The sequence below is a fragment of the Pelophylax lessonae genome (genome assembly GCF_965119305.1).
Source record: "Pelophylax lessonae genome assembly, chromosome: 1".
Taxonomy (NCBI): Eukaryota; Metazoa; Chordata; class Amphibia; order Anura; family Ranidae; genus Pelophylax; species Pelophylax lessonae.
In genome coordinates this window covers 781,802,840-781,828,508 of record NC_138768.1, presented here as the reverse complement: position 1 = coordinate 781,828,508, position 25,669 = coordinate 781,802,840, and the positions used below count along the sequence as shown (strand labels likewise).

Sequence of the window (25,669 nt, the reverse complement as noted above, 5' to 3'; positions counted from 1 at the left end):
CCTATAGAAACGAATGGGAGGCTTCGGCAAGATGGCTGCCGACGTGCTCTGAACGATCGTTCGCCACACACAAGATGGCGCCGTAAGGCGCGAAATACACTACATAGCATGCTGTATGTGTGTCCACAGTGAAGCCAGACATGCTGCCCACACTAAAAATGGCAGACCGGCGGTTTTTAACCCCGCAGCGGTCGCCACACGCGTCTGCATCCTAAAGTGACATTAGGAGAGGGACCCCCAAAACCCCACACAGCGCTGCTGTGAGAGCATAAAAACCCCCGCAGGGACCAGGACCAGGGAGCCCAAAACAGACACAGGGAACGCCACAGACACACAGGACTGCCGACCCCAGACAGAGGCCCCACACAGAATGTACATACCTGTACCCGATGGCGTGGGGTGCCTCCTATCAAGCGGGAAACCGCCCACCCTCAGATGGCAGGGGAGTGCCGCCAGCCAAAACGCAGGACACTAGTAGTGCACGGACGAACCTATGCTGTGTCCAGTGAGGTAGCCACCTCACAAGGCTGCATCCCTGACAGACAGGGATGGGTCGTTTGCGAGGCCAGGGCGAACACATAGCCTGCGAAACGCTCAATGGCGGGCAGGGATTCCATCTGACCCTCCGTCCTGGAGAACCAGCGGGCAGTCCGATTCCCAGCTCCGCAAACGCCGTCTTCATCCGAAGATCCACTAACTAGTGCTGATAAAATAAACAGCTAGCAATGTAAAGAAAAAATTACATCTTTTGAAAATAAAGCATAAAAGAGAGCGGCTGAGACTGTAGCCTCAGCACAGGGAAGCCTATCCACTCCTGAAGCTAGGCAGAAGACAAACTGAATTGGGATGGCTATTGCAGGGGCGTATTGGACTAGCAGGACAGCCCCCATGGGTGTGACTATGTAGATTTATTGTTCTTTTACAAGTCTTATGCCTAGAAACTCCTGTGGAGATGAAGTCAATACCCATAAGTGAAGACTGTGTGAATGGGTGGCGACTGTCGGACGTAAGAATTTTTTTTATTTTTTATTTTTTTCTGTATTTTTAATTGTGCCAAGCATATCGGACAGTTGAACTACTAAATAGGTGTCTATGTTCACCTGCGCTATTTCGGAGCTTACACAGTGATCACATGATCAGGTTCCATTTAGGTTCCCAATAGTCTTTGGGAACCGCGGCTGCCACGGATTATAAGCCATACAAAGTTTTGGCTAGTGGTTCTCAAAAGGGAGTGTGTATTAGTGTGTCTTGGTACAGGGTATTGTGTGGGGAATATTAACATACAGGTGGTGGTAAAGGGGTTAAATATACCTAAAGCCTCCCAAAAAATGTCCCCACTGGAATATGTCCCTTCTCTATCCCTTTCAAGGGAACATCCCTAACATTTTGGATTTTACATGACCCTATGTCCCATTGAAAATAGGCACCCTAAGAAATAATGTAGGTGAATCTCCCCATCAGGGGGGACGGGGCTGTAGTTATACATGAGAGGGTTTTTTATTAAATTTTTTGCACTATGAAAAAAAAAAAAACTTTGGATAATACCTTATTTCAGTCTGGCTAAATAAACGTACCTGTGGTAATGGCATGATATATTTTATCTCCACAGGTCGCAGGAAAGCATCTTCTGTAAGCACCAGGAAGAAGAGTAGCCGAGCTACTGATCAAGGGGAAGGCGATGGGTATGTTCATAATATAATTGTCTCATCAATTTTATGGATCTGAACAGAAGCGCTGCTTATTGTGTTTTTAACTTACAAACCTGATCAGAGTGACTAAGAAATAACTAGCAAATATGTCAAAGTACTTCATGGCTCTTAGACAGATTCACTGGTTGGTGGATATTGATATAGACAGGAAAGCACATAATTTAAACTGATTACTAAAATGCCCTTAAAGAGGTTGTAAACCCTTTTTTCTCTGTCGCTCATTGACAGACGTAGTCCTCGTTGATTAATAACAACTCGGGTTATGCTGCCCTCTACAGGAGTAGGACTAGACAGGAAAGAAAACGTTCTGGCCACACCCTAGGGGCAGTCCCAGAGGGTATATCCTCTCACTTCCTGCTACAGCAAATCAGTTTTTTTTCTGTCTAGTTAGGAGTAAGGACCTAGATACCTTGCTGGGATCTTCGGTCCTGGCAGGATTTTTTTCTTAGAAGATTTTTAGACAGCTTTTTTTCTCCAGTGTTCCTGTGAGATCTTCAAGCAAGAAAGCTGGAACTGGGCGACGGGCTGGATGTTGAGATCCAGTGGTCACCCCAGTTCAGCCTACGAGCGCGTGCAGGCCATAGCTCCGCGCTGGGTCGGCCGCGACATAGTCCCACTGGACGGGGACTGACCCTGCGAGTTAAACGTCTCGCTGAAACACCAATGACCATGAGTCACGGCGTCCGTATTGGTCGACAGCCCTCCCACCTCGGTGGAGAGGGGTACTGTCAGGAGTTGGCGCCCGCCTGGTTCCGGTATGGTGAGTAGTATGTTCCCCCTTTTCCCCCTGACTGGTTTTTTGGTGAACGCGGGCCCCTCTCTGAAATGGTAAGGATGGGTCTCCCCTCTATCCTATAACATGTCACAGATCCCCCTATTTGAGTGTGATTTTTGTGAACAATTAACCAGGAGGCTTGGTTTGGGAGCTGACAATCTAATGTCATTTCAGCCGGCCAGGCTGATCAACATCCAGGGTGAAGTTTGGGGGCCGATGCACTCCCACAGGCCGCTAGGCCGTATACAGCATCCCGCAGGCCGCTGCTAAGCCGCCGCTATCCTAACAGGCCGCCGCCATTTTCTTGCAGAGCACACGAGGCCGCCATATTGGCGTAGCCTCGTGTCTCCAACATGGGGGCGGCCATGTTTGAGGTGACCAAACACCTCATGGAGCCAGGGGGAGGCGCCGGTAGGCTTGTTAAGGGGCGGAGCCGCCTCCTTTACCCAGAAAATAGGGCCAAAGACTTCCTGCCTGTAACAGGACAGCACTGAGCAAGCTGATGAAAACTTCTGTGCATCAGGGATGAGCCTTAGGGTCTCTCTCTCTCTCTCTCTCTCTCTGTGGGGTCCAAAAAGGCAGGTAACACTGAGGGGCGCTGTTGCGACTGGGGGACGCAAAAAAAAAAAGTTTTTTACTTTGTCATTTTTTGTCGCTGGCAAGTGTCTTGTATAATCATTGACCCTGCCGCATAGGTATCCCCACCTGATCCCCTCAAGGTGGCCGCAGGATCCTCCAGTACCCCACTTGTTTTTAATGCATTATCGGCAGTTTTGGAGTCTTTGGTATCCCGGGTGGAGGTGGCCTGTCAGGGACGGGGGTCAAGAAGCGACCCCCGCCTACCCCTATTGTTTATCTGATACTTCAGATACGGATTCGGAGCTGGTCAATGCAGCTGCAGGTCCCTCTTATGGGGCTGTTGTCTCAGGTAATGTCTCCTCAGCAGTGAGAACGTTTCTGCCTCCGCCATAGCACAAGAGTGGTGGATGCACTAGTTGTGTCCGTCCGGGAAACCTTTGGTCTTGAGGTTATACCGGCAGAGGTAGCGGAGACTGAAATTCCTTTTTGGTACTTGTTAGCCTACCAAAAGGGCGAAGGATTTTCCTTTACCCAAATGGGGTCGTTTTGAAACGAACCCCTGTTATTTCCTAACGCATGGCTAAGCGCTATCCGTTTGAGGAATCCCTCTTTAAAGGATAGACGGTACCACCTGCTGTCTTGCCACAGACTGTTAGGTTAAAGAGGACCTCGTAGCCAGCGAGGACCTTCCCTTTCTGCTCATAAGGAGTTGTTCGTTCCGCGAGGGCGGGCGATAAGGCGAAACCCTCCAAAGCCCCTTTAGAGGGGTTTCAAAGGGCGCTGGTCGGCTAAACAAAAAGTCCGGTTCACTCCGGGGGTGGGAAATCGGCAGGCAGATTATTTCAGCCGTCAGATTCTGGATCAAGGGGTATGGCCTCTTCATCCAGAGGTATCTCACTAGCTGTCCCTTCATTGGGGCACCCCGGATGTGGATCTGTTGGCACCTTGGCTCAACAGGAAGGTGCGGAGGTTTGTAGCTCGCACCCGCGATCTTCTAGCGGACGCAGCAGAAACGCTGATCGCACCGTGGGGGCAGTATCAGCTACGGCATGCCTTCCATCCTCTCAAGTTACTGCGGGAACTTCTTCGCAGGATGGAGGTGGAGGGAATTCCAGTTATTCTGGAAATTCCGGACTGACCACGTCGAGCCTGGTACGCCGACTTGGTGAGGCTAGTCGCGGACGCTCCTTGGAGACTTCCTCTCAGGGAGGATTTGCGGTCTCAGGGACCGATCCTCCATCTTGCTTTACAATCGCTGGCTTAATGGCCTGGCCATTGAGACCCAGGTACTGAAGGACAAGGGAGTGTCAGCTTCAGTTATTCCTACCTCTAGTTAAAGCAAGGAAAGCGACTTCCAGCACATGGAAGTCTTATATTTGTGTGGTGTGAATCTCTTGGATTTCCCCCACATACCTATTCGGTGATCCGAATCTTGGTCTTTCTGCAACAAGGGGTTGAGCAGAAATTGTCCTTGAGCACTATCAAGGGTCAGGTTTCAGCGTTAGCAATCTTCTTTCAGAAACCTTTGGCTAATGATTCCTTGGTGCGAAATTTCATCCAAGGGGTGCGACATCTGGCTCCGCCAGTGCGTGCACCCTTACCGCCTGGGATCTTAATTTAGTGTTCTTCAGAAACTTCTCTTTGAAGATATTAGGGAGATTCCCTTGCTTACATAATCCCAGAAGGTGGCCTTCTTGGTGGCCATTACTTCTGCACGCAGGGTGTCAGAACTGGCCGCATTATCTTGTCGTTCCCCATTTCTGGTGGTTCATAGGGATAAGGTGGTTCTTCTTCCGAATCCATCCTTCCTTCCTAAAGTGGTTTTCAGAGTTTTCATCTGAATAAAAATATTGTGTTACCTTCCCCGTGTCCTAAGACTAGCCATCCTTGGGAGTTGCATTACACTCCTTGGATGGGGTTCAGAAGGATACACTTGACTACTACGAACTTGTTTTCGTAAGACGGACTCACTTTTTGTGATCACGGATAGCCCTTGAAGGGAGGGGGTTGCCTGTGTCTGCCGTGACCATATCTAGATGGATCAGTCAGACGGTGGTACAGGCTTATTCTATTAAGGGTCGGAATCCTCCGTTCCCTGTTAAGGCGCACTCTACTCGGGCGCCTAGTGTCTCCTGGGTCTTCCGCCATCAGGCGTCAGCGATCCAGGTTTTCGAGGCAATGACTTGATCGTCGGTTCATACCTTTACAACATTTTATAAAGTTGATGTGATGGCATCATCAGATGCCTCTTTTGGCCACAAGGTTCTGCAGGCCGCAATCTGAGGAGACTGTTGGTCTACCTCAAGGGTTTGTTGGGTGTTTCACTTAGGTCTCATCTTTTTGCTCGATGAGTCCTTGATGCTTCTGGTTGGCTCCGGTTGGGCCTTCTGGATTTTGATTTCTGTCATCCCACCCCTCATTTGTGGTACTGCTTTGGGACGTCCCGAGTTGTTGTTAATCAACGAGGACTACGTCTGTCAATGAGCGACAGAGAAAAATTGATTTTTGTAAAATCTTACCGTAAAATCCTTTTCTCTTAAGCTCATTGACAGACGTAGTACCCGCCCCTCTGTTTTGAGTTGGTTTGGGTTAAATTCTCTAAACACTGCTTTGTGACATAACTGATTTGCTGTAGCAGGAAGTGAGAGGATATACCCTCTGGGACTGCCCCTAGGGTGTGGCCAGAACGTTTTCTTTCCTGTCTAGTCCTACTCCTGTAGAGGGCAGCATAACCCGAGTTGTTGTTAATCAACGAGGACTACGTCTGTCAATCAACGAGGACTAAGTCTGTCAATGAGCTTAAGAGAAAAGGATTTTACGGTAAGATTTTAAAAAAATCCTTTTTTTTTTTTTCACCCTGAAAGACCGACATAATGAGCTAGTATGCATCGCATACTAGCTTATTATGAAATACCTTAGAACGAGCCCCCGCCGTGCCGTCCGCTTACCTGTATGTCCAGTCGCCCGTCTTCCGGGATCGCGGCCTCCGGCCATCTGATTGGCCGGAGCCACGGTGACGGCACTCTCGCGCGCGGGTGCCGACGGCACGGAGTTCTGAAGGAACGGCACCAGCGGCCGTTCCTTCAGAGCGCATGCGCCAGTGACGTCACTGGCTGCATGTAAGGTAAATATCTCCTAAACGGTACATGTTTAGGAGATATTTACAGTACCTATAGGTAAGCCTTATCATAGGCTTACCTATAGGTACAACGTACAGAGGAGGGTTTACTTCCTCTTTAAGTGCAAAGAAAAGGAATAGGTTTTCTCCCCTGCTAGGCAGTACTGAGCTATGTGACACGGCTGTGTAAACCCCATCACTGGATGGACAGAAATACAAATTCTATGTAAAACCACTCCCGTGTATACTGAACAAAATTATAAACGCAACACTTTTTTGTTTTTGCCCCCATTTTTCATGAGCTGAACTCAAAGATCTAAGACTTTCTATGTACACAAAAGGCCTATTTCTCTCAAATATTGTTCACAAATCTGTCTAAATCTATGTTAGTGAGCACTTCTCCTTTGCCAAGATAATCCATCCACCTCACAGGTGTGGCATATCAAGGTGCTGATTAGACAGCATGATTATTGCACAGGTGTGCCTAATGCCTCGTACACACGCGTCAATTATTGGCTGTGAATTTTCGGCCAACGTCCGATCGGCCGATTTTCAGCTTGTTAGTATGATGCTTCCGACAACCGACAACCGACTCCGACTTTTCGGCCGAAAAAAATCTGGTGTGCAGGCTATAAAATTTTTGTTGGCCGTCAACACAACTGCCGATTTTCCATCAGTCAGTACAGATTTCAGCAGACAAAAATCTGATGAGCAAGACTGGGCATGCTCAGAGAAGAAAAAACACACGGAAAGTAAACCAACACATGACATCACTTCTGAAGTAGATTTTTGTTGGCCGAGAAAATTCGTGTGCAGTCTAGGCACATTCCAACCAGCAAAACACAACTCTGGACAAAAGTCGGACGATCGGTCGGCCGATAATCGTTGCATGTGTACGAGGCATAAGGCTGGCCATACATGTTCAATTTTCTGTTAATTTACGAAAAAACCATATAATATGAGGTCAAAATGAAACAACGCGTTCAGTTGTGTCCTATAAGGCAGGTCTTTGTATTGCATAGCTGAAGGTAAATCTAAAGAAAATTGTAGAGAAAATGGTAAGGCTGGCCACAAAAAAAGGCCACTCTAAAATGTGCAGTTTTATCACAAAGCACAATGCCACAGATGTCGCAAGTTTTGAGGGAGCGTGCGATTGACATGCTCACTGCAGGGATGTCCACCAGAGCTGTTGCCCATGAATTGAATGTTCATTTCTCTACCAAAAGCCGTCCCTAAAGGCGTTTCAGAGAATTTGGCAGTACATGCAACTGGCCTCACAGCCGCAGACCACGTGTAACCACACAAGCCCAGGACCTTCACATCCAGCATCTTCACCTCCAAGATCGTCTGAGACCAGCCACCCGGACAAATGCTGCAAAAATCGGTTTGCATAACGAAAGTATTTCTGCACAAACTGTCAGAAACAGTCTCAGGAAAGCTCATCTGCATGCTCGTCGTCCTCATCGCAGTCTCGACCTGACTGCAGTTTGTCGTAACAGACTTGAGTGGTCAAATGCTCACATTCTATGGCATCTGGCACTTTGGAGAGGTGTTCTCTTCACGGATAAATCCTGGTTTTCACTGTACAGGGCTGGTGGCAGACAGCGTGTATGGCATTGTGTGGTTGAGCAGTTTGCTGATGTCAATGTTGTGGATCGAGTGGCCCATGGTGGCGGTGGGGTTATGGTATGGGCAGGCGTATGTTATGGACCATGAACACAGGTGCATTTTAATGATGGCATTTTGAATACACAGAGATACCGTGATGAGATCCTGAGGCCCATTGTTGTGCCATTTATCCACGACCATCACCTCTTGTTGCAGCAGGATATTGCACGGCCCCATGTTGCAAGGATCTGTACACAATTCCTGGAAGCTGAAATCATCTCAGTTCTTGCATGGTCAGCATACTCACCGGACATGTCACCCATTTAGCATGTTTGAGATGCTCTGGATCGGCGTACACGACAGCGTGTACCAGGTCCTACAGCGTGTTCCAGGTCCTCCCAGTATCCAGCAACTTTGCACAGGAGGAGTGGACCAACATTCCACAGGTCACAATCAACAACCTAAACAACTCTATGCGAAGGAGATGTGTTTCACTGCGTGAGGCAAATGGTGGTTACACCAGATCCTGACTGGTTTTCGGAACCCCCCCCCCAATACAGTAAAACTGCACATTTTAGAGTGGCCTTTTATTGTGGCCAGCCTAAGGCACACCTGTGCAATAATCATGCTGTCTAATCAGCATCTTGCTATGCCACACCTGTGAGGTGGATGGATTATCTCGGCGAAGGAGAAGTGCTCACTAACACAGATTTAGCCAGATTTGTGAACAATATTTGAGAGTTTGTGTACATAGAAAAAGTCTTAGATCTTTAGAGTTCAGCTCATGAAAACATAGGGGAAAAAACAAAAGTATTGCATTTTATAATTTTGTTCAGTGTATGTATTTCATCTGTGTATTTAGCGGTTTGCCTGGAGTTCTGCTTTAAACCACCGAATGTATTTAGGTGGGTTGGTGAATTTCATGCTTTACCAAATGATGCAGATGGTGCTTATTAAAGTTTGCCTTTCAAAAAACACATTGCTGAATGCCTCAGAACTCAACATATCTTCTGTGGGGGACAATTGCTTACATTATTAAACTTTCTGTGTGACTGAGAAACGTTGTATATTGATGTGCTGTAGTATACTGTATAGATTCTTCTGAAATCTCATATTTCAGTTATAGATATTCAAGGGAGGAATAACATGCAGAGCCCAATGAGAAGATGGCACCACATAGTGTTCCCTCAATGCCATAGCAATGGTACCTACCTCCCCTTGTAACAGGACTCTGTGTAGAACATTGCTTTGTAGGAATTGCATGGAATTTGAGTAGAACTGAGAATCCCAAAGCAGAGCTATAGGCAAAACTTTTATTTTCATTTTGGAATAGATTAAGGGAAGGTTACAACTTGTCAGACTTTTTTTTGCGATCTGTGTCCCATTTCAGAGATTTCCCTTCACTTCCTGTCCCATAGCCAAACAGGAAATTGAGGAAATTCCTGCAACCTAGGGGAATCTATTGGAGACCCCCAGGTCACCAGAACTAGTGTCACCATTGGAAAATTTCCCCTCTTACTTTTCTGGGAACAACCCAACATTTGGTATTTTCTTTTGCTTTCAATGATGATGTAAACAGGACAAATACATTATAAATCTCCTTAACCGGGGGACAGGTAGCAACAGGTGTGTTCTAATCCCTGTACAAACTTTTAAAACAGTGTTTTGCCCTTAATTCTACTTTATTGGTGATCCCTCCACTGGAGTTCCACAAATGTGCATGCAACCATGCAAATTTTCTGTTTTGGGTGCATTAACCATCACTAATCTAGTGGTTGTTTTCTGCTTAGGTATGTGGGGGTATGTTGCAGAATTAAGCAGGGTTGTAGGCATATAAACCATGATTGCATGTTCTTGCTGTATCTCGGGTCTGTCTTTTTGCTAAACATTTCAATGATCCACAGGGACAAAAGAGAAGAGGCACAGACTTCTACAGTCAGTACAAGGCCATCAAGAAGAGCCAAAAGCATTGCCATGGAAAAAACTAAAATGAATCTCTCCAAACTTATAAATAAAGAGGCCAATGCACAGTAAACCAGTTTTGTAATATAGATGCTTATCAAAGGATACTTTGACTTTTATATAAAATTTAAAAGTGCCATTTATGTGCAGATCAACTTTAACATGTTGTAATAATAAAAGTAATTTGCTGTTTGTAGTCTATTGTATTTTGTATTATATATCTTCCTACTACTGTACATTACTGTAGAATATACCTTCTTTCAGTTATGCTGATACTTTACCCTCCCGCCCTCCTTATGAGCATATTTTGCTATTTAGCACTGTGCTACTTGAACTGGCAATTGCTCGGACATGCAACACTGTACACAAATGAAATGTATATGATCTTTTCACGCAAATAGGTCTTTCTTTATTTAATCACCACTGGAATTTTTTATTTTATAAATATAAAAAGACAGGAAAATGTAAAAAAAACAAAAATAAAACTATTTTCTACTTTGTTATAAAACATATTCAATAAAAGAGAGATCACATTTCTTCATACATTTTGGCCAAAATGTATTCTGCTACATGTTCCTTAAAAAAAAAAAAAAAACCCTAATAAGTCTATATTTATTGGTTCGTGTAAAAGTTGTAGCATTTACAAACGATTTTGTGTGTGTGTGTGTGTGTGTATGTATGTGTATATGTATGTATGTATGTGTGTGTGTGTGTGTATATATATATATATATATATATATATATATATATATATATATATATATATATATATATATATATATATATATATATATATATATATATATATATATATATATATATATATATATATATTGTGTGTGTGTGTGTGTATATATACACACACGAATTGATGCAGCTATGACACTATACTTGTAATGACGGTGATCAGCAACTTAATATTGGGACACTGACACTCGCTGGGCAGTATACTGACACCAGTAGTGACACTAATACAGTGATCGGATAATAATGTATTAATGACAACGGCCTAACAAGTGCAATATGTGCTGCTTTTACTAACAGATCAGGCTATTTTATTCTCCTTGCTTTGCAGGAGAATAAAGATTTTTTATATAGCATCACTATAGGTTCCTCACCCCTATTTTGATAAAGGAAGAGGACTACCTCTTTTAATTTCTCTGTAATCACAGTTCCAAACAGTAAAGTAGTACAGTGGATTTAAAAAGTCTTCACATCCCTGTTAACCACTTAAGCCCCGGAGGATTTGGCTGCTAAACGACCAGGGGGTATATTGCGATTCGGCACTGCGTGACTTTAACGGACAATTGCGCGGTCGTGCGATGCTGTACCTAAACAAATTTGACATCCTTTTTTTTTCCCCCCACAAACAGAGCTTTCTTTTGGTGGTATTTGATCACCTGTGCGCTTTTTACTTTTTGCGCTATAAACAAAAAAAGAGCGTAAATTTTGCAAAAATAACAATATTTTTCACATTTTTTTTATATGAAATTCCCCCCAAAAAAATTTAAAAATCTAAATTTTTTAACATTTTCGGCCAATTTGTTTTATGCTACATATGTTTGGTAAAAAAAATCGCAAAAAGCGTATTTTTATTGGTTTGCGCAAAAGTTATCGCGTTTACTAACAAAGGGAAAGATTTTTGTAATTTTTGTTGTTTTTTTTTTAACGCGTAATGGCGGCGATCTGCGATTTTTTTTTTTTTGGCGGTACTGTGACATTGGGGTGGACAGATCGGACCCTTGACTGACATTTTTGACACTTTTGGGGTTACCAGTGACATTTCTACAGTAATCAGTGCTATAAATATGCACTGTTACTGTAAAAATACACTGGTAGCGAAGGGGTTAACTTTATTTGAGAGGGAGGGGCTGTGTGTCCCTAGGGGCGTGATTCTTACTGTGATTGGCTGTGACTTGAGGTGTAAGGACACTGATCAACGGTTCTACATAGTAGAACCGTGTGATCAGTGTTTTTACACCGAGGAGAATGACAGGTGGCTTGTTTACACAAGCCGCCTGACTTTCTCCCTCTCCCCCGACGATCGCAGAGTGACCGGCAGACATGGGGTCCGCCGGTCACATGCGCGGGGGGGGGGTCCGTGACCGCGCCTCCGTAGGCAGGCGCGCGCTCGCTCCCCAGACCCTCCCAGGCTAGTGACGTTAATTAACGTCACTTTGCCTGTGAGGGGCTGACTGCCGCAGTAAATATACTGTGAGCAGTTGGCAAGCGGTGAAAATAGCAGGTTTCTGTGATGTAAAAAAAGGAGACAAGGCTAAATCATTTCACAACTTTTTCCACCTTTTTAATGTGACCTATAAACTGTACATCTCAGTTGAACAACAAACTGAAATCTTTTAGGTGGAGGGATATGAAAATAAAAAACTAAAATAGGATGGTTGCATAAGTGTGCACACCCTTAACCACTTTATCACCGGACTATTTTGCTGTCTTACTTCCAGGCCACTTTTCCCATTCGGCACTGTGCGACTTTAACTGACATTTGCACGGTCATGCAACGCCGTACCCAAATGAAATTTACGTCCTTTTTTTTTTCCCCCCACAAACAGAGCTTTCTTTTGGTGGTATTTGATCACCTGTGCGATTTTCATTTTTTGCGATATTAATTAAAAAAAAGTGACAATTTTGAAAAAATAACAATATTTTTCTACTTTGACAGTTAAAAAATATCCAATATATTCAATTTTTGGCATATATTTAGGCCAAAATGTATTTAGCTACATGTCTTTAACAAAAAAAAAAAAAATCTCAATGAGCGTATTTTTAACTGCTTTATGACCGGAAGTTTTTACCCCATTCCTGACCAGGCCATATTTTGATCAAGAAGTTTTGGCTAAGCACTTTTTAAAAAAGGAACACCTATCACCTGGGAAATGCTTAATTCCACCCCTCACCCTCCAGGTCTCCCGCTATGGACGTTTTTCCAAATCCGTCACTTCCTCTCGTCCAACCACGCTTCCTCCAAATGGACGAGACCTCCACTGGGGAGGCACATAGGATGCTGGAAGGAAACCTAACCAATGACACACAGGCTTTTGGTACTGCCCCAGGGACTGGCACGGTTGATCTTTGTGCATTATGGAGCAGGGTATAAAAAGCCACGGGCACATGAGGTAGAGGGTTTTGGCAGGAAACCGAGTCCCAGAAGGAGGGTGGCGGCTGCCTTCTCTTCTGCAGCAGTTGGTGATGGTCACAGGCAGTCGGCCTGGTGCACCTACAGCATGGAGCTGAACCCAGAGATCCAGGAGAACTGACTGAGTAGTTGGGGCACTGCGAGACTCTGGAAAAACAGTATCGCGAGTACAGAGGGTCTTGCCCAGGGGTCTACCAGGGAAGGGGACCACTCCGGGTAGTGCAGTCAGTGGATGGGTGTCGGCTAGTATAGAGAAAGGGAGTACTGGGGGAGTACCCTGAAGAGAAACACAAATAGGAACATTACCTCAGCTTCGTTTAAGTGGCAGGATGAAGTAGCAGCCTTGCCACATTTTAAAGTTAGAAGTCCTCTGAAATGTGAATAGTTAACAGTTGGAGTATCCCACTCATCTCTTCTTCCATCCCAATATAAATAAAACAACAACCCCTAGACTGAGCCAAGAACTTAAAGTATTGAGATTTCTGCAAGCAGTTGCTATGGGTAACCCAGGGGAATCCAAAAGTTTTATTCTTCAGTCCTCTAGGGGGCAGTGCTACACACACATGTTGGAGAGACTCCTACTTAAATAGACTGCATCTCTCTGGGGGAGAAGAGGCTTCGGGTTGGCCATCCATGGGAAGTAAATGCCATTGCTTAAGCAGTTTGGAATCCTTTGTCCACACTATAGACCAGGACCGTCTTCCCATTCCAGGTAGCGAGAACTTTTGTAGGAAAGCCCCATCAATAGGAGATGTAGCTCCGCAGAGCCTTGGTTAGTGGTGCAAACTTCTTTTGATGAATCATGTTTTGCTGCAATCTAGCCCTATCTAAAGAAATTCTATAATTTATAATAAATATAATAATAATTGATATAATTGATATAATGATATAATTGATAAATTGATATAATTGATTAATAATAAATGAATATAATAAAGAAATTCTAAAGAAATGTCTGGAACCAGTGCGTTTTGTTAAGCAGCCACCATGATCCTGTCTTTCACATGAAAGTATCCCTAGGTGCTGTATCGGGAATGTACGCTTGGGAATCCGATGTGCTCTAGGAATACACAATTCAATGTGGGTATAAGGGCTTTCATAAGACCCCGAATCAAAGTAGTGAGCTCAGCCAGGGGGATGGATTCTGGAATACCCCTGAACTTTATGTTGTTCCATCTAGAGCAGTCTTCTCAATCAGAAATCTTATTTTGTAAGAGTTGGAGCGCTGCTTCCTGGTCAGCATAAGCATTCACCAAATCATTTGTGAGCAGAGTAAAGATCGACCAGTTTAGATTCCATCAGCATGTGTCTGGACAGTGCATTAAACATGTCAGAAAAGTCTGCCAGGAGAGATTATTTCATAGAGAGCATGTTTTGTCATTGTGTTTTCTGAAATAGGCTGATCAGCAGCAGGGAAGGATTCAATAGAAAGATCAGACATGGTGTGTGCTGTGAAGAGCCTGGAGAGAGGGTGGAATGCTGCTTGGGTGGGTGGAAATCTTACTCCCTGCACTGCCTAGACTGGGCGCCAGATGTGTGCAACAGCGGGGGGGGGTGTAACTCACCCATGTCCAGTTGGGGCTCTGAGCTGTGCTTCCCCTGCTTTTAGGAGTCAATATGGGTCTCTTGTCTGTCCCCTCTGCCCCGCTGCTGTATAGAAGTCAGTGAGGTACCGGGAAGGCTTCCTTCTTTTAGCCAACATCACCCAAGGATACAGTAAGGCTAAGGGGGCAGGCTCCCATGAGGTTGGAGTCTCTCCTTGTATTTTGGGTTTGCAGCTGTGGGAGAGAGGCAGCAGGAGCTCTCGATTAAAGAGGTTGTAAACCCTTTTTTTTTTTTTTCTTTTTGACCCTGCAAGAGAAACACATAATGAGCTAGTATGCATCGCATACTAGCTCATTATGAAATACTTACCTTAGAACGAGCCGTGCCGCCCGCTTAGCTGGATGACGGGCAACATGTCCAGTCATCCCCGTCTTCCGGGATCGCAGCATCCGGCCATCTGATTGGCCGGAGCCGCGGTGACATCACTCCCGCGCACGCGTGCGGGAGTCGACAGTCACGGCACGGGGCGCTGAAGAAACGGCACTAGCGGCCGTTCCTTCAGAGTGCATGCGCCAGCGACGTCACTGGCTGCATCTAAGGTAAATATCTCCTAAACGGTACATGTTTAGGAGATATTTACAGTACCTATAGGTAAGCCTTATCATAGGCTTACCTATAGGTACAAGTGTCAGAGGAGGGTTTACTTCCTCTTTAAGAGGCCATTTCCTTCACCGGCTACCCCCACCTCTTCGAGCGTTTAAGGACCAAAGGGGTTTTTTTTTTGCTAGAAAACAATTCTTTAAGCAATAGCCAGCATGGATTCACGAAAGACTGAAGTTGTCAAACAAATCTGATTTCTTTTTTTTAGGAGGAGGTAAGCAAAAACTTATGGCCCGTACACACGCACCGATTGTCGGCCGTAAATGTTCGGCCAACGTCCGATCGGCCAATTGTCGGCTTGTTAGTATGATGCTTCCGATAACCAACTGCGACTTTTCGGCCGAACAAAATCTGGTGTGCAGGCTATAAAATTTTTGTTGGCCATCACCAGAACGGCCGATTGTTCATCAGTCAGTACAGATTTTGGCTGACAAAAGCCAGATGAGCAAGACTGGGCATGCTCGGAGAAGAAAAAAAAAACACGAAAAGTTAACCATCACATGACTTCACTTCTGAAGTTGGTTGTTGTTGGCCGACAAAATTCATGTGCAGTCTTGAGCACTTTTCAACCAACACGACAGCACTGGACAAAAGACGGCCGATCGTTCGGCCGACAATCGGTGCGTGTGTACGGGGCTTTAGACAAAAGAGTGGTTGTGGACATTGTAAACTTGGATTTGGCAAAAGCGTTTGACACTCAGCTAACGTGTAAGTCAAAGGTTACAGGCTTAGAAAATTCAGTTTGTAAATGGATAGAAAACTGACTAAAAGACTGTATTCAGAGAGTAGTGGTTATTGATCTATACTCTAATTCAGTGGTCCTCAACTCCAGTCCTCAGGGCCCACTAACAGGCCAGATTTTAAGTATTACCTTGGGGAGATGCAGAATAGAGTACTGCAATCACTGAGCAGCAAATTATATCACCTGGGATGTATTTCAGTTATCTTGCAAACCTGGCCTGTTAGTGGGCCCTGAGGACCACTGCTCTAATTGGTCTAATATTATTAGTGGTGTACGCCAAGGTTTTGTTTAGGGACCCTTATTTTTACCAGTTTACATAATATACAGTTTAGGATCAGTAGCATTTTTTCCTGCAGATGACGACAAGCTATGCAGCAGAATAATGTCCTTAGAGGAAGTCTCCAACTTCCAATTGGACCTCAATGCATTAATTGCGCAACTGTGTGGCAAATTAGGTTTTATGTTGATAAATGTAGTTATGCACTACAACTGGGGAGTAAATGATGAAGGATCTAGGTAGACCTGTTCTGGTAGATTATAGACTTGCAATGCAATGCCAGGATGCCTTCTAAAGCTAGCAAAATACTTTGTGTATTAAAGGTGTTTGTGCTATCCTGGCATTTCTTGGCCTCCGAAACTGATATGTAGTCAGGAAGTGACATGAGGAAATACACCATTTCAAAGCCTGAAGGGTGGTCATTGAATTCTGGGGCCCTGTACTGTACGTGTGTAGGATGCCAAAAAGTCTCTCACATGTGGTATCCCCATAGTCGGGAGAAGTAATAGAATATGTTTTGGGATAGGTTTCCACATATACCCATGGCATGTGTGACAACTTAAAAAAAAAAACACTGTTTTTTTGTAAGAACTTACCGTAAAATCCTTTTCTCTGAAGTTCATCGACAGACGCAGCTCCATCTATTCAGAGACCATAGGGTTATGCTCCTCCCACTAGGAATATGCACTAGGCAAGAAAAAAAGTTAAACCACTCCTATGGGGCTGTCCCTGCAGGCATACCCCCCGCACACTCTGCCATCAGCAAGCAGTTTAGTTGCAAGCAGTGTTTAGAAAAGAAAAAAACCCACTTAGAAGTAGAGGGGTGGGTGCTGCATCTGTCGATGAACTTCAGGGAAAATAATTTTACAGTAAATCCAGTTTTCTCTATCATTTATCGACAGACGCAGCTCCATCTATTCAGAGACCATAGGTATGTCCCAAAGCAGTATATTCATGAGGGGTGGGAAGACAAGGCAAAAAGGAATGTAGGGACAGGTGGGGATAAAATTAAAATTAAAAAGGCTAATAACAAATATCAAAATTCTAAACCCTTAAAAATATATACAGTGAAAAATTGAATAAATAAATGACAATGTGAACAATGTGCCAAGTCGAGTCCAAAATAGTTCATAGAAAATGCACAGTGAAAAAATGCAAAAATATATCGCAATATAAATAATGTGCCAAGTGAAATCCAAAATAGTTCATAGGTGACTCAGTGATAAATAATCCAAAAGGGTGCCAAAAAAAGTGCAAGTGCTTGGTGCTGGATCCTCCAATGGTCCAGGAAATCCAATCATACAGGTGACTTCAAAAAGGAATAGATGTAAACTCACCAGATATGGTGGGTCTCAACTGCCTTACGACAAAGAGACCAATAATGCTTTTATGACCCTCCAGGTCAAGGAGATGGTAACTGCTGGGCTCTGATCCCTCTCGACCGGAATCCCCCACGCTAGGCGAATAGGGTCCTCCAGGTTAGATTCGGGGAACAAAATAAACAGGCTCCGGATGGTGCAGTACCATTTAGGTTACTTTATTTAGGTTAAAAAGGCAAACAAGGATAAAAACCGCTGTACAAAGCCCGCCAGTGAAGTGTATGTAGCGTGGAGAGCGGTTAGCGTTCCAGGCTGACGCTTTCCACATATGATGATGGAAGTCGACTTCCTAGCCTTCAATAGCATAGGAATCACAGAGTCAGAAAGACCTCTATCCCTCAACACCTGGCTTTTAACAGCCATGCCCGTTAACCACTTAAGCTCCGGAAGATTTTTACCCCCTTCCTGACCAGTCCCTATTTTGCGATTCGGCACTGCATGACTTTAACGGACAATTGCGCGGTCGTGCGACGCTGTACCCAAATGAAATTGATGTCCTTTTTTTCCCACAGAGCTTTCTTTTGGTGGTATTTGATCACCTGTGCGATTTTTACTTTTTGCGCTATAAACAAAAAAAGAGCGACAATTTTGAAAAAAACCTTAGTTACTTACCGGTGACGGTATTTCTAAGAGCCTTTCAGGACAGCACCTGGAGAGAGCACAGCTCCACCCAATCCACAGGAAACACTGCAAATAAAAACTCCTCCTCTTCCACCATGCCTCAGTCATAGAGTAGCCTCCGACATGCTGGAAAACAAACAACTACCACAGGTTAAACATTTACTAATTATATTATAAACAAAACCAAGGGGGGGTAGCTGCTGCTGTCCTGAAAAGCTCTTAGAAATACCGTCACTGGTAAGTAACTAAGGTTTTCTCAGGTCGCCTTTCAGGACACCACCTGGAGAGGATAAGCGAGTAACTTACACTTAGGGTGGGACCACTGCCTGCAGAACCTTTCTGCCGAAGGCTTGATCCTGAGCTGACAAGTCCAACCTGTAGTGTCTAATAAAGGTTGAAAAGCTGGACCAGGTAGCTGCCTAGCAGATCTGATCAGGCGAAGCACCGGCCCTTTCAGCCCATGAGGTTGCCACAGACCTTGTAGAATGCGCCAAGATGCCTTCTGGAGGTTCTTCTCCTTGAGCTACATAAGCCTGTTCAATTGCCCATCTGAGCCATTTGCCTAAAGTGCTCTTTGATGCTTTTTCTCATATACGGGACCCTGAGAAGATGACAAATAATGCATTTGTCTTTCTAAATTCCTTAGTTACCAGGAGGAACTGAAGTAAGCATCTCCTCACGTCCAAGGTATGAAAGGATTCTTCCCGAGTATTACTAGGAGTTGAGGAGAAGGTTGGTAAGACAATTTCTTGTGATCTATGAAAAGATGAAGCAATCTTTGGAAGAAAGGCTGGGTCCGTTCTTAGGACTACTCGATCCGCAACAGAGGGCCTGGATCTCACTGATCCTTCTGGCCGAGGTTATTGCTATCAAAAAGATAGTCTTCAAAACCAAATTCTTCAGAGAAGCCTCTTTTAAAGGTTCAAAAGGAAACTTAGTCAAACCTTGTAACACAATGGTCAAATCCCATTTGGGAAAAACTTTAAGGGCTATTGGCCTATTGCGGGCTAATGCCTTGAAAAATCTAATGATTAGAGTCTCTTGGGAAAAAGTCCTTTCGAAAAAAACTGAAAGTGCCGCTACTTGCGTTTTTAGAGTGCTCGCTGCTAGTCCTTTCTCCATTCCCTCATGGAGGAACTCTAGCACTGAAACCAAATTCTTTAATTCCAAATTCTTGCTGGAACACCAGAAGTTATATTTTCTCCAGACTTTCATGTAAATATCCCTAGTCACCTTCTTCCTACTAGAGAGAAGGGTAGAGATAACTTTTTCCGACAGGCCTCTGGCTCTTAAGAGGTCTTCTTCAGTAACCACGCTGTCAGTTGTAGACGGTCCAGTTCTGGATACACCAGGTTCCCTTGTGTCAAAAGATCTCTCCTGGACAGGAGTCTCCAGGGAGGTTCTGAGGCAAGATTCAGCAGGAGGGCGAACCAAGGTCTCTTTGGCCAAAAAGGTGTAATCAGAATCAAGTTGGTCTTTTCTTCCCTGAATTTTTTGAGAACCAACGGAATCAGCTGGAATGGAGGACACGCGTAAGACAAAGGGAAGTCCCATGGATGAGCTAGAGCATCCAAGCCCCAGTCCTGATCCTCCCTGTGTAGGGAAAAGAATCTTTGGACTTTGGTGTTCTGTTGACCAGCGAACAGATCTATTTGGGGAAGACCCCAAGCTTCCACAATCTGCGTAAATACCTCTTGGTGATTCCAACACCTTTCTCCTGCTCAGCAAATCTGCTAGAAGGTTTTGTGATCCCTTTATATGTACCGCTGTCAGAGAGGCCAGATTTTTCTCCGCCCAGGAGAGTAGCTGGATTGCCAGGTCTGATAGCTGTCTGCTTCTTGTGCCTCCTTGCTTTGACACATAGGCCACGGCAGTCATGTTGTCCGACAGAACTTGCACATGATGGCCCCTGACTGTCTGTTGAAAGGACCAAAGACCCAGAAGGATGGCTTTCAACTCCCGCCAGTTGGAGGATTTCCTGGACTCTGCTTTGGACCATGTTCCTTGCATTGTCCGACCTTCCAAGTGGGCTCCCCAGCCCCACGCACTGGCATCCATGGTCAGACGTTTGTTCGTCTGGAAAGTCCATTGCAGACCTTCTTCCAGATTTCTGGAATTTCTCCACCACCACAGAGATCTTTTTGCTTTCGTGGTTATTCTGATGGATTTCTCCAGATATTCCGGATATGACCAACTCTGCAGGATGTCTCTCTGGAGAAGACGGGAATGCAGCCTTGCCCACTGTACTGCAGGGATAGCGGCTGTGAGCAAGCCCAGGGCTGGCATGGCCGACCTGACAGTAACTTGATGATTGGTTTGCAACCGGGCGACTGCGTTCTGAGTTTTCACAATCTTCTCTTGAGGTAGAAATACGTTCTGGAGGACCGAATCTATTCTGTATCCCAGAAATTTTATCTGCTGAGATGGAATCAAGCTGGACTTCTCCAAATTCATGAGCCACCCCAGACTCTCTAGGTGGTCCTGAGTCTCCTGAAGGTGTACCAACGCCTGGCTCTTGGATTCTGCAAAAATTAGCAGATCGTCCAGATAAGGGACAATGGAAATACCCCTCAGCCTTAACGGCTCTACATCCGCCATCACCTTGGTAAACACCCTTGGAGAAGATGAGAGGCCAAAGGGGAGGGCCCTGAACTGTAGATGCCAGACCGATTCCCCCCCGATTGACCGCCAGCCTTAGGAATTTCTGGCACTCCTGATTTATTGGGATGTGCAGGTAAGCGTCCCTCAGATCCAAGGATGCCATGAAACAGTTTGGGGACAACAGTTTGGTCACTGAATAGATGGTGTCCATCCTGAAGTGCTTGTACCGAATTGATCTGTTCAGGATCTTTAGATTTAGGATCATCCGGTACTTGACTGAGGGCTTTTTCACTAGAAAAATCTGAGAATAAAATCCACGGCCTTGTTGCCCCTTGGGGACTTGGATAATCACTTCCTGTTGAATCAGCTCTTGTAAAAGAGACATCATTGAGGAAGCCTCTTCCGGATCCCTTGGAAGGGGAGTAACATGGAATCTGCTTGGAGGTGTCTCCGAAAATTCCAGTTTGTATCCTTGAGCCACTATACTCCTTACAAAGGGGCTTACGGATACCTCTTCCCACCGTGGGAGGAACCATAACAGTCTTCCTCCCACTGGAAGACTGTTGTCACTTGCTTTTATTCGTTTGGTCAGGTGGTCTGAAGAGGACTCCACCTTTCCCTTTGCCTTTTTGGGAGGCCCATCTTGATCTCTGATCTTGTTCATGACCCCTGTTGGTTTGTTGAACAGAACGAAATCTCTTTTTAGGAGGCGATTTCTTTTTTGACGGAAAGGCCTTCTTTTTATCCGCCGTTCTGTCAAGAATTGCTTCCAATTCTGGCCCGAAAAGCAAGTCACCGGCAAAAGGTAAACCACAGAGTTTCACCTTAGAAGCTGAATCACCTGACCAGGTTTTCAACCAGACCGCCCTCCTGGCAGAGTTGACAAGGGCTGCTGACCTGGCGGACATTTTGATAGATTCAGCAGAAGCATCGGCCATATATTTTACTGCCTTTAGGAGCAGCGGAAAAGACTCCAGGAGATCTTTCCTTGCTGTTCCAGCCTCCACATGCCCTTTAAGTTGTTCGAGCCAGCACTCAAGATTTCTGGCTACCACAGTGGAGTCCATGGCCGGCTTAAGGCTGGACGTAGAGGAATCCCAAGCCTTTTTAAGGAGAGAATCTGCCCTTTTATCCATGGCGTCTTTCAGAACACCCATGTCTTCGAACGCCAAGTCCGTGCGGCGAGACACCTGAGAAGATGTGCCGTATCCTCTTCAAACGGAAATCTCCTTCTTAGGGATTTAGAGAAAAAAGGGGCCCTCTCTGGGTCCTTCCACTCTTTCTCAATAGATTCCGTAAGGACTTTATGAACAGGAAAAACCCTGCGTTTTGTCTGTTCAAGGCCCTGGTACATCTTGTCATGAACTGAAACTTGCACCTTTTCTTCTGCGATTTCTAACGTGGTGTAAATAGCCCCCAGCAAATCATCAACTTCTTCCAAGGATAATTTGTATCTGGAAGATCTAGCCACCTCTTCCTTTTCTTCCTCCTCTGAATCCCTGAGGGAACAGAGAGCACTTTCCCCTTCATCTTCTGAATCACTTGACACTGCAGACTTAGAAGTAGATGGCTGGGAAGATGTTCAACCCGTTTGTTGGGAATCTGATAGAACTGGTGGCGTTCTGGATAACCGGGAACGAACTGAGGACAGGGTGTCTGTGAGTTCCTTGAATGAGGATATGAAGTCACTATTCTGCTGACTAGAGACTCTTCCTTCACTAGATCAGCAATACAGGATTTACAAAGTGGCTTCACCCAGGAATCTCTGAGTGGATTTTTGCATGAAGGGCATTTCCTTGATGCTGGGGCTCTTGTCTTCACTGTGGCTTTAACCTAGTAAAGAAAAAGCCACCATGAATCCCCAATAACCACTAATAAAAACCACCACCTAGTGATTTTTTGCAAGGGAGAAAACAGTGACCCACACCAGAAAAGGATCAGAAGAAAGACTCCCAGATGCATACATATCCTGTTAGACTGGGAACAGTTACTCAGTCTACAGGGCAGGCTCCAAAGGAGGGAAAGAAGAAACCCCAAAATAAAAGCTCACATGGTAAAGAAAAAAGAGGCACCACTGCACCTCTCCTACCTGAGCTTGGCTGGCGCTGGGGGTGCCTGCTTCCACCGTTGCTGCAGACCTTTCTTCCATGCTTGTTTGAAAGTACAGCTTGCTGGCAGATCTCTCCAATTTAAATACCGCTTCTCGCGTCCTCCTCTGTGGACCGGAAGCGCCGACCTGCCTCTGACCCCTGCATGCAGTGCGGTTGGAGCTATCGCCGCCATGCCCCCACCGGAAGTCCTGTCCACCGGAAGTGACGCCGCGCGTCCCCGGGATCAGAGTCCGAAAGTTTTGAATGCCAAAAGCAGCTCCCTGCCTGCCGACCGGCCGAAGCACGGACCTCTGACACCCGGACCGGACCTACCGATGGCACTCCGCTCCCCTGAGCGAGCAAGGTGAGAGGCTCCGGAGCGTACCCCCTTTGACAACTCCAGGGAGGGGAGCTGGGATGGTCTCCAATACTGACAGACAAAAAATGGGCAATAACTCCTTCTCTCCCCCTGGAGAGAGCGCAGCCCTTCCACACAGCTCCTGCAATGCTTCCACCATGGCGGAGGAAACACAAATGACTGAGGCATGGTGGAAGAGGAGGAGTTTTTATTTGCAGTGTTTCCTGTGGATTGGGTGGAGCTGCGCTCTCTCCAGGTGCTGTCCTGAAAGGCGACCTGAGAAATAATATTTTTCAAATTTTTTTATACGAAATTCCCCCCAAAAAAATGTAAAAATCAAAATTTTTTAACATTTTTGGCCAATTTGTTTTCCGCTACATATGTTTGGTAAAAAAAAATCGCAATAAGCATGTTTTGATTGGTTTGCGCAAAAGTTATTGCGTTTACTAACTAAGGGAAAGATTTCTGTAATTTTTTTTTTTTAACGAGTAATGGGGACAATCTGCGATTTTTTTTTTGCGGGACTGCGACATTGCGGCAGACAGATCGGACCCTTGACTGACATTTTTGACACTTTTGTAAATAGTAAATAGTCGTGCGGCGGTCGGCAAGTGGTTAAAGCCAGCGACTGTAAAGTAGGATGGAAGATCAGGCCTTGAGACAGCAGATCTTCCCTGAAAGGAAGTATCCAAGGAGCATCGGCGACCAACCTTACCAGGTCTGCGTACCAAGACCGGCGAGGCCAGTCTGGAGCCACTAGGATGAGTGCAATTCCTTCCACCTCTATCCTACGTAGAAGCCTCGGCAGGAGTTTCAGCAGAGAGAAGGCATAAATCAGCCGATACCGACCCCAAGGAGCCACCTTGGGGTCGGCCAGAGGATCCTGAAACCTGGCTAAAAAACTCTGAACCTTCTTGTTGAGGCGACAAGAAGAAACAGCTGCAATATTACTGCCCCCCCCCCCCCCAGGGTAAAAACCTGCTAGGGGTAGGGGGAATGTTGAGGGGTATACAGGCCCAGTCCTCTGAGAGGCCAGGGGAACTGAGGGAGCCCTTGGGTCAGACTAATCCAGGGAGGGGGCCTACGTCCAACCCGTGACCATCAGAATCATTTGGGGGGACACTTTTACTCACCATACCATGATACCAGGTGGGCACCACTACAAAAAAGACCTCCCACCTGGGATGGGGGTGCTATCAGCCTAGGGGGAAAGCTGCGACTCAGGGCGTTCCAGGTCGTTTGCGTCCCAGCGAGACTTGTCCATTTGCAGGCTCGTCCCCATCTATCGGGGCACCATTGTGGTGAGGCCTAGTTCTGGACTATAACCTGTTCACGTTCACTAGCCAGGCTGGGAGACCTTAAGGATCTAAATTATCCAGTGCAAAACCGTAGCTGGCTGTTGCTTGTACTTCCTCTGGATCTTGGTCCTCAGGAACTAACTAGTGAAAATAAAAAATCACATCTAATAAATAAATAAAACATTCCCATTAAAAGCTAAGGCTGAAGTCCCAGCAGGGAGCTAGGTCCTATTCTTTAAACTAGGCAGAAACAAACTGCTTGCTGATGGCAGTGTGTGGGTTTATGCAGGCCCAATAGGCGTGGTTAAACTTTTTTCCTGCCTAGTGCCTATTCCTAGTGGGAAGAGCATAACCCTATGGTCTCTGAATAGATGGAGCTGCGTCTGTCGATGAACATTAGAGAAAAAGATTTTTATTTTCCAGAAACTTGAGGCAAAAAATAAAATCTTACATGGACTCAACATGCCTCTCAAATTTCTTGGGGTGTCTACTTTCCAAAAAGGGGTCATTTGGGGGGGGGGGTCAAAATATGAAGGCGGTGATTGGTTTTCGGCACCTGTACGGGGCTAGACTCCAAATAAGTCACACACATGGGGTATCCCCATACACAGGAGAAGCAGCAGAATGTATTTTGGGGTGTAGTTCCACATATGATGCATGTGAGCAATATACCATTTAAATGATAACTTTGTGAAAAAAAAAAATCTTCCATGGGCTCACCATGCTCTCAGCAAAAAGGGGTCATTTTGGGGAGGGGGGTGTTGTACTGCTCTGGCATTTTAGAAATGTGATAGGCAGTTAGAAAATAAAAGCTGCGTAAATTCCAGTATATATACATACCATAGTTTGTATATGATACAATTTTTATACAAACCAATAAATATGCACTTGTTTGGATTTTTTATTTTTATTTTTTTAAGAAAGATATGTAGTAAAATACATTTTGGCCTACGTTTATGACAAAATTTTAGTTTATTGGACATTTTTTCATAACAAAAAGTCGAAAATATTTTTTTCAAACTTTTTGATTTTTTCATTTATATCGCAAACAATAAACCCAGTGGTGATCAAATACCACCAAAAGAAATCTTTTTGTGCGGAAAAAAAAGGATATAAATCTTGTTTGGATACAGCGTTGCATGACCGTGCAATTACCAGGTAAAGTAGCGCAGCGCCAAATAGCAAAAATTACC

At 45.2% G+C, this 25,669-nt stretch overlaps 1 protein-coding gene across 1 annotated transcript in view; it reads left to right on the top strand.

The window, feature by feature from the left end:
- Nucleotides 1-9,832, top strand: part of NCAPG (non-SMC condensin I complex subunit G) — a 234,944-nt gene extending 225,112 nt beyond the window's left edge. Inside the window, exons 20-21 of the mRNA XM_082243654.1 lie at nt 1,610-1,682; nt 9,694-9,832. Coding sequence (XP_082099780.1) covers nt 1,610-1,682; nt 9,694-9,823 — 203 coding nt within the window. The 3' untranslated portion in view covers nt 9,824-9,832. The remainder of the gene's footprint in view (nt 1-1,609; nt 1,683-9,693) is intronic.
- The last annotated feature ends 15,837 nt before the right edge of the window (nt 9,833-25,669 follow it).